Source organism: Sciurus vulgaris (genome assembly GCF_902686455.1).
Source record: "Sciurus vulgaris genome assembly, chromosome: 4".
Lineage (NCBI taxonomy): Eukaryota > Metazoa > Chordata > Mammalia > Rodentia > Sciuridae > Sciurus > Sciurus vulgaris.
In genome coordinates, this window is record NC_136464.1 from 85,436,307 (window position 1) to 85,446,339 (window position 10,033).

At 37.5% G+C, this 10,033-nt stretch overlaps 1 protein-coding gene and 1 pseudogene across 2 annotated transcripts; both read left to right on the forward strand.

The window, feature by feature from the left end:
• The first annotated feature begins 2,887 nt into the window (after nucleotides 1–2,887).
• On the forward strand, nucleotides 2,888–9,669 carry LOC306659669 (kinectin-like; annotated as a pseudogene). The gene is made up of 2 exons: nucleotides 2,888–4,748; nucleotides 7,324–9,669. The product of its transcript is annotated as a kinectin-like (transcript).
• On the forward strand, nucleotides 4,770–7,286 carry LOC306659668 (actin-histidine N-methyltransferase-like). The gene is given in 2 exon segments (XM_079137340.1): nucleotides 4,770–5,368; nucleotides 5,370–7,286. Coding segments are annotated over 2 exon segments (1,467 nt in total). The 5' UTR covers nucleotides 4,770–4,916; the 3' UTR covers nucleotides 6,385–7,286.
• Nucleotides 9,670–10,033: the final 364 nt, after the last annotated feature.

The window sequence follows — 10,033 nt, forward strand, 5'->3', positions numbered from 1 at the left end:
TAGAACTTCCAAAAACATACTGCAGTAAAAATATGTAGTCATTTTATAATCATTTAAAAATCTTTCTTACCATTAGTTCTACTGCTTTCAAATCCTATATTTTTATTTTATGTTTTTCTAAAGCTTATTATACATTTCTGGTTTAGCATTTCAAATTTCCTCATTTTTCCTTTCTATATATTTAGTTTTTCATGTTCCTTAGTTATACTTTTTTGTTTTTTTAACTATTTCTACTTTTTTTACTTTATTTTTAATGTAGTCATTCTGGTCAATCCTTAATTAGTAAACTTATATTAATCATTTTCACACTTTCAAAAATAAATACAGAGGACTATGTTTTCTCTCAGAACAATTTTAACTATATTTGCTGTAAAATATTTCTTCATAGCAAAATATTTTGTCATTATTCCAAATTCCTCTTTAATCCAGGCTATGTAGAAAAAATGGATTGCTATTTTTTCCACTCAAGTGGCTTTAAAATTTAATTTTGGCAGTTATAATGGGTATTTGTATATATATGTAGAATACACAATTTCACAAAATTGAGTAAAGTGAGCATATATTAAATTTAAAAATATTTGAATCTTTCTTGGCATCTACAAATAAATTTGAATTGCAAGTATGCACCCATTTGATTTTTATGTACTCAAACTACCCAAAAGTTGGCACTTTAAATACTACCCTAACAAGCATGTGGTCATTAATAACTTTATGAATCTAAATATCACATTATTGGTGCTTTTTTCTATTTTCCAATTTTTATTTCCAAATATGGACCTAAAGATTTAGACTAACATTGTTTTGCTATTTCCAATACTGTGGTCCTTAACAGTGTTTTAATGTTATTATAATTACTATAGTATGATCAAGGTTACATGCTTTTTTTCAAAATTTTTGATGGGTGCATTGTAGTTGTACTCAATGATGGGATTTGTCATTACATATTCATGCATTCATACAATGTGACAATACAGTTTGACCAACCTCACTCTCTAACACTTCCCCCCTCCTACACTCACTCTCTCCACTTGATTCCTTTCCTTTACTGGTCTTCCTTTGATCTTCATAAGATTAGACCCATGTTTATTTATGGTTTTTCTCTCTAGTTTCTGTTTGTGAGAGAAAACAAACAACACTTGACCTTCTGAGTTTGATTTATTTTGCTTAACATAATTCATTTTGCTGCCGGTCACAAACTTTCATTTTGTGTTCTCCCTGAATAAAATTCCATTTTGTATATAGATCATAATTTGTTCATTCACTCATCTATTGATGAACACCTACACTGGATCCATAGTTTGGCAATTGCGAATTGTGCTACTGAAAACATGGGTATGCATGTATCCTTGTAGAAAGATAACTTTAATTCTTCATGAGAAATACTGAAAGATGGTATAGCTGATAGTTCCCTGTCTAGTATTTTGAGGAACTTCCATACTGATTTCCAGAGTGGTTTCACTAATTTGCCATCCCAATAATGGTACAAAAGTTTTCCTTTATCTCCACATCCTCTATAGCATTTATTATGTTTATTCTTGACATCTGTCCTTCTGACTGGTGTGAGATGAAATCAGCATAGATTTGATTTGCGTTTCCCTTATTGCTAATGATATTGAACATTTTTCAAATATTTGTAGGCCATGTGTATTTCTTCTTTTGAGAATTTTCTGTTTACTTCCTTTGCCTATTTGCTAATTGGGTTATTTAATTTTTTGGTGTAAAGTTTTTGCAATTTTTATATATTCTAGACATTAAAGCTCTGTCAGAAGTGTAGATAGGAAAGATCTTCTCCCATTTTATAGGTTCTGTCTTCACATTTCTAATTATTTCCTTTGCAATTAAGAAATTCTTTAATCAGATTAAGAAGTTCTTTAATCAGATGTTATTCCATTTATAAATTCTTGGGGTTATTTTTTTAAGCTTAGGGATACTAAAATGTTTGTTATATTTTTCCACTATAGTGGAATTAGATTTTATTTTTGGTGATGATAATGTGTATATGTGTGTGTTTGTGAGTAATGTACAATGTTGCAAAGTTTAAAAGTGAGCAAATACTAAATTTAAAAATATTTAAAATGTTCTTGGTGTTTCCAACTAAATTTGAAGTGCAGTGCATATCCCTTTGAGTTTTACATACTGAAACCACCTAAATGCCAGCTGATTAAATAGTACACTAATAACCAAGTGGTCATTAATACTTTATGGAGCTAATTGTCACATTATTGAGGACTTACTTGTATTTTCCAATTTTTATTTCCAAATATGGACCTGAAGGTTTAGACCAGAATTATTTTGCCATGTCAATACTGTGACAAAACAAATATTTTGATGTATTACAACTATTATAGTGCAATCAACTTTTTTTAGTTTTTGTTTTAAGTACTGACATGTTTTCTTCCTGATGGGAATGTCTAAGGCCTTAAATATTTCTCCTTTGTTTATTCAGTTTTTTGGAAATAGTCTTAAAGTTAATGTTCCAGTTTCTATTATAAAGAACTTTGTTTTCCTGAACCACTTGACAGTAAATTTTTGACACTTTCCATCATTCATGATTATAAATTATTTCTTGTAAGTCAGAACATGCTCCATAATTTCCATAGAACTTTCATGGTGAAAAGTTAATGCTAATATATTCTATCATGATACATTCTATCATTTAATCCTCAGATTCTTTTCAAGTTTTGTGACTTGTCTAACAGTGTCCTTTATAACCAAAGGGATTCCATTCAGGTCTGGGGAATGCACTTAGTTGCATTCCTTAGATTCCTGAATTCTCCAATGCTACTCAGTCTTCTTTTAACTTTCATGACATGGAAATGGATTTTTTCCATGTTTCTTTATGATTACTCTTAAATCACACATTTTTGTCAAGAGTATCAAATACATGATGAAGTTCTTGCAAAACAGAAAAGAGAACAAAAGCTTATTCCTACAAAACCAGATAAAAAGAGGGCAGAAAAGAAAAAGAATAAAAAGAAAGAAATCCAGAATGGAAACCTCCATGAATCTGATTCAGAGAGTGTACCTCAAGACTTTAAATTTTCTGATGCTTTGGCTGTAGAAGATAAGCAAGTTGTACCTGTTCCATTGAATGTGGTTGAAACTTCAAGTAGTGTTAGAGAAAGAAAGAAGAAGGAAAAGAAACAAAAACCTTCACTTGAAGAGCAAGTCATCAAGAAAGTGATGTATCAAAGTTACCTGGCAAAAAAGTAGAACCTGTCCCAGTTACAAAACAATCCACCCTGCCCTCTGAAGCAGCTGCCTCAAAGAAGAAACCAGGGCAGAAGAAGTCTAAAAATGGAAGTGATGACCAGGATAAAAAGGTGGAAGCTCTCATGGCACCTTCAAAAAAGCAAGAACTATTACCCCTCCATCAGGAGACTAAACAAGAAAGTGGATCAGGAAAGAAGAAGACTTCATCAAAGAAGCAGAAGACAGAAAATGTCTTGGTGAATGAACACCTTATTCATGCAACTACTTATATTCCTTTGATGGATAATACTAACGCAAATCTTGTGGTAGATAAGAGAGAAGTTATTGATCTGATTAAATCTGACCAATTAGAAGGAATCCAGAAATCTGGGGCTAAAAAATTGAAGATTGAAACTGACAAAGAAAATGCTGAAATGAAATTTAAAGATTTTCTTCTGTCCTTGAAGACTATGATGTTTTCTGAAGATGAGGCCCTTTGTGTTGTAGACTTGCTGAAAGAAAAATCTGGTGTGTTACAGGATGCTTTAAAGAAGTCAAGTAAAGGAGAATTGGCTGCACTTCTACATCAGCTTCAGGAAAAGGACAAGTTGCTCGCTGCTATGAAGGAAGATGCTGCTGCTACAAAGGATCGGTGTAAGCAGTTAACCCAGGAAATGATGACAGAGAAAGAAAGAAGCAGTGCAGTTATAGCAAAGGTGAAAGATCCAATTGGAACATTAGAAAAGGAACATAATGTATTTCAAAACAAAATGCATGTCAGTTACCAAGAGACCCAACAGATGCAGATGAAGTTTCAGCAAGTTCGTGAGCAGATGGAAGCAGAGATAGCTCACTTGAAGCAGGAAAATGGTATATTGAGAGATGCTGTCAGCAACACTACAAACCAACTGGAAAGCAAGCAGTCTGCAGAACTCAATAAACTGCGCCAGGATTATGCTAGGTTGGTGAATAAGCTGACTGAAAAAACAGGAAAGCTACAGCAAGAGGAAGTCCAAAAGAAGAATGCAGAGCAATCAGTTACTCAGTTAAAGGTTCAGCTACAAAAAGCTGAGAGAAGGTGGGAAGAAGTTCAAAGCTACATCAGGAAGAGAACAGCAGAACTTGAGGCAGCACAGCAAGATTTACAGAGTAAATTTGTGGCCAAAGAAAATGAAGTACAGAGTCTGCATAGTAAGCTTACAGATACTTTGGTATCAAAACAACAGTTGGAGCAAAGACTAATGCAGTTAATGGAATCAGAGCAAAAAAGGGTGAGCAAAGAAGAGTCTCTACAAATGCAAGTTCAGGATATTTTGGAGCAGAATGAAGCTTTGAAAGCTCAGATTCAGCAATTCCATTCCCAGATGGCAGCCCAGACCTCCGCTTCAGCTCTAGCAGAAGAATTGCATAAAGTGATTGCAGAAAAGGATAAGCAAATAAAACAGACTGAAGATTCTTTAGCAAATGAACATGATTATTTAGCAAGTAAAGAGGAGGAACTTAAGGATATACAGAACATGAATTTCTTATTAAAAGCTGAAGTACAGAAATCACAGGCCTTGGGGTTGGGTCGCGGTGGCGGGGCCGTCTCAGGCCGCCGTCCCGCCCCTCCCGTCCGGCCGCCGCCGCCGCCTCCGCGGCCTGGGGGTTGGTTGAGGCGGACGGTGGGGTCCGGACCGGACTGTCTCGCCGCCGCTGCGCGAAAGGGTGCGGACAGTTAGAAAATGGGTAAGAAGAGTCGAGTAAAAACTCAGAAATCAGGCACTGGGGCTACAGCTGCTGTGTCTCCGAAGGAAATCTTGAACCTGACCAGTGAACTATTGCAGAAATGCAGCAGTCCTGCACCTGGCCCAGGAAAGGAATGGGAAGAGTATGTACAAATCCGATCTCTGGTGGAGAAAATACGGAAAAAGCAGAAAGGTCTTTCTGTTACTTTTGATGGAAAAAGAGAAGATTACTTTCCTGATCTAATGAAATGGGCCTCTGAAAACGGGGCTTCTGTTGAAGGTTTTGAAATGGTCAACTTCAAAGAAGAGAGCTTCGGTTTGAGAGCAACAAGAGATATCAAGACCCACCCGCATGCCAGCAAACTGCCCTTGAAGGATTCTTTCACTTACGAGGACTACAGGTGGGCAGTCTCTTCTGTTATGACTCGACAAAACCAAATTCCCACGGAGGATGGTTCCCGGGCGGGTGACCCTGGCCCTGATCCCTCTATGGGACATGTGCAATCACACCAGCGGCCTGATCACCACTGGCTACAACCTGGAGGATGACCGCTGTGAGTGTGTGGCTTTGCAGGACTTCCGGGCTGGAGAGCAGATTTACATTTTTTATGGCACTCGGTCAAATGCAGAGTTTGTGATCCACAGTGGTTTTTTCTTTGACAATAATTCACACGACAGAGTGAAAATCAAGCTTGGAGTGAGTAAGAGCGACCGACTGTATGCCATGAAGGCCGAGGTGCTGGCGCGCGCTGGCATCCCAACTTCCAGTGTCTTTGCTCTGCACTTTACAGAGCCTCCCATCTCCGCACAGCTTCTGGCTTTTCTCCGAGTATTCTGCATGACCGAAGAGGAACTGAAAGAACACTTGCTCGGAGACAATGCTATCGATAGGATCTTCACCTTGGGGAACTCGGAGTTTCCTGTTAGCTGGGACAATGAGGTCAAACTGTGGACATTTCTTGAAGACAGAGCCTCACTTCTTTTAAAAACATATAAAACGACGATTGAGGAAGATAAAGCCGTACTGAAAACCCATGACCTTTCTGTTCGTGCAACAATGGCCATCAAATTGCGCTTAGGTGAAAAGGAGATTTTGGAGAAAGCAGTGAAGAGCGCGGGTGTCAACCGGGAGTACTACCGGAAACGCATGGAGGAGAGGGCGCCGCTCCCCAGATACGAGGAGAGTAACCTTGGGCTGCTGGAGGGCAGCGTCGGGGACTCGAGGCTCCCACTGGTCTTGAGAAACCTCGAGGAGGAGGCTGGGGTGCAGGAGTCCTTAAGCCTCAAGGAGGCCGTCCGCAAAGCCAAGGCTGCAGAAAACGGGCTAGTCAATGGCGAAAACTCTATCCCCAATGGGACCAGGTCCGAAAATGAAAATCTAGATCTAGAAGGAAGTAAAAGAGCTAATGAAGACGCCAAAGAATCTTCTTCAGGTAGTGCTGAGGAGGCGAGAGAGCAGCTCTGAAGTGCAGTGCCAGTTCGGCAAATCCAGTTCAGCAGAAGTGTGTGGACAGTCCATTTACATCGCCATGTTCCCTGTTAACAGTTTTCTTTCTGCAGAGAGGAAAATATGTTTTTGCTGCTTTATATAAAAATGATTTTTTAAGTTATTTTAAAGATCTAGCTTCCCTTTTGATTAAGATTGCCATCTTGCTTCTAGGCAAAACAAACCAGTTAACAGCAGCAAGGGAGAGGCGCCTTTGGAAGATTCTGCAGGCCCGAGACGGGCACTTGTGTTTTCTTCCTGGGGAAGAACTCAACTCCTTGCTCAGCTGTGCTTTTGTGGAGCTGTCAGCCTGACGGCCAGAATTAAAGCTTGCTCTGCCTCCTGCCAACAAGAGTCGATGGGACTCTGGGTGTTCAGCAGGGAGCGGGGGACACAACGCAGCAGAAAGCAGGGGTGAGGGTAGGAAACTAAATTTAGTCTGGGCAAAATCTTTTTTTTTTTCTTCTTAAAAAATAATAACCCAGTACCAAAAGAAAAGGTAAGGTGGCAACCTTATTTTTAATAGTTTTAAATGTTGACGATAATCCTAATTATATAATATATATACACACACATATATATCTAGTGATTTCTAAAGATTTGTTTACTTTTTGTGTTTTGTTTCACTGTAATGAGAACTTGTCCCTTCTTGAATCCAAGTAGGACACACATCCTCCTCCTAATTTTAAACGTTGGCTCTGATCTCAAAGTGGCGCGCTTGATTTCCAGTGTTGGTAACAGTTTGCAAACACAGCGGCCCGCAGCCTTGTGTGGTGGCGTTCAAGGTGAGGCGGCTCCCTGGCTTTTCTGGTTTCACAAGCTAGGTATTTTCAAAGCTACCCTTTTGAGTAAAATCCCTTATTAAAAGGACAACATGATTAAAAAAAAAATAAAAAATAAAAAAAAAAGAAATCACAGGCCTTGGCAAATGAGCAGGCTGCTGCAGCACATGAATTAGAGAAGATGCAAAAAAGTATTCATGTTAAGGATGATAAAATACGATTGCTGGAAGAGCAGCTACAGTGTGAAATTTCAAACAAAATTGAATTTAAGATTCTAAATGACTAAAACAAAGGATTATAATTGGAAGTTCAGAAACTACAAACTCTTCTTTCTGAACAACTTAATAAAGATATTGTGGAACAAATGGAAAAATGCATTCAAGAAAAAGATGAGAAGTTAAAGACTGTAGAAGAATTACTTGAAACTGGACTTATTCAGGCAATAAGAACAGAAAATTCATCTCTGACGAAAGAAGTTCAAGATTTAAAGGCTAAGCAAAATGATCAGGTTTCTTTTGCATCTTTAGTTGAAGAACTTAAGAAGGTGATCCACGAAAAAGATGGAAAGATCAAGTCTGTAGAAGAGCTTCTGGAAGCTGAACTCCTCGAAGTTGCTAATAAGTAGAAAACTGTTCAGGATTTGAAACAGGAAATAGAGACTCTAAAAGAAGAAATAGGAAATGTCCAGCTTGAAAAGGCTCAACAGTTATCTATTGCTTCTCAAGTTCAGGAGCTTCAGAACTTATTAAAAGGAAAGGAGGAACAGATGAATACCATGAAGGCTCTTATAGAAGAGAAGGAGAAAGACCTAGCCAATAGAGAAAAATGGTTACAGGATCTGCAAGAAGAAAATGAATCTTTGAAGACTTACATGCAGGAAGCAGCACAACATAACTTGCAGGAGGCATGTTCTGCATCATGATTTGAAGAACTTGAAATTGTGTTGAAAGAGAAAGAAAATGAAATGAAGAGAATAGAGGCTATGCTAAAAGAGAGGGAGAGTGATCTTTCTAGCAAAACAAAGCTGTTACAGGCGGTACAAGATGAAAACAAATTGTTTCAATCCCAGATTGAGCAGCTTAAGCATCAGAATTACCAGCAGGCATCCACTTTCCCCCTCATGAAGAATTATTGAAAGCAATTTCAGACAAAGAGAAGGAAATAATTGGTCTCCAGAATGAGTTAGATTCTTTGAAAGATGCTGCTGAACACCAAAGGAAGAAAAATAATGAAAGACAGCAACAGGTGGAAGCTGTTGAGTTGGAGGCTAATGAAGTTCTCAAAAAATTATTTCCAAAGGTGTCTGTCCCTTCTAATTTGAATTACAGTGAATGGTTGTGTGGATTTGAAAAGAAGGCCAAAGAATGTATAGTTGGAACTTCAGGTTCAGAGGAGGTTAAGGTTCTAGAGCACAAGTTGAAAGAAGCTGATGAAATGCACACACTTTTACAGCTGGAGTGTGAAAAATATGTCTGTCCTTGCGGAAACAGAAGGAATTTTACAGAAGCTACAGAGAAGTGTGGAGCAGGAAGAAAATAAATGGAAAGTGAAGGTCGATGAATCACGAAAGACTATTAAGCAGATGCAGTCATCATTTACATCTTCAGAGCAAGAGCTAGAGCGATTAAGAAGAGAAAACAAAGATATCGAAAATCTGAGAAGAGAATGAGAGCATTTGGAAATGGAACTAGAGAAGGCAGAAATTGAACGATCTACCTATGTTACAGAAGTCAGAGAGTTGAAGACACAGTTAAATGAAACAGTCATAAAACTTAAAACCGAACAAAGCGAAAGACAGAAGGTAGCTGGTGATTTGCATAAGGCCCAACAGTCACCAGATCTTATCCAGTCCAAAATAGTAAAAGCTGCTGGAGACACTATTGTTATTAAGAATAGTGAAGTTTCCTCAGAAACGGAGTCTTCTGAAAAGGAGAAAATGTTTGTAAGTCTAAATCAGACTCTAACACAGTTGCAGCAGTTGCTACAGTCAGCAAATCAACAGCTCACAAAGGAGAAATAACACTACCAGGCCTTTGAGTGAAGTGACTGGGAAACCGTTCATTTGAGGATAACAGAAGGCATTGTATTATATTTTGCCAAATTAAAGCCTTATTTATGTTTTCACCCTTTCTACTTTGTCAGAAACACTGAACAGAGTTTTGTCTTTTCTAAACCTTGTTAGACTACTGATTTAAAGAAAACCATTTTTAAAAAGCCAACTCTGTAGACACCTTCAGAGTTTAGTTTTATAATAAAAACTGTTTGAATAATTAGACCTTTACATTCCTGAAGATGAAATAAACATGTAATCTTTTACCTTATTTTGCTCAATTAAATTGTTCAGAAGATCAAAGTGGTAAAGACAATGTAAAATTTAACATTTTAATACTGATGTTGTACACTGTTTTACTTAACATTTTGGGGAGTAACTGCCTCTGACATCAACTCAAGAAAAAACACTTTTTTGTTGCTAATGTAATCAGTTTTTTTTTTTTTTTGGTTTGCAGTCTGTACTTGAGTAGTGTTTATTTAGTGGACTTTGGTAAAGCCCTTGATACATATTAATCTCTTCACAGTACACATTTAATGATGGTCCAGTAATCTCAAAACAAAACAAAACAAAATAAAACCAAAAAAACAACAACAAAAAAACCCCAAAACAACAAAAAAACCGAACAACTTTACAGACTAATCAATCAATAAATTAAACAAAACAAAACCCACACAACTCCCCCACCCAACCCCCTCCCAAAGCTAACACTTGTGAGTTGTATTTATAATGAAACCTAATGTTTTAAAAACAGTTCTGGTTTTCCAGCCAACCCACCCACCCTGGGTATGCAGCA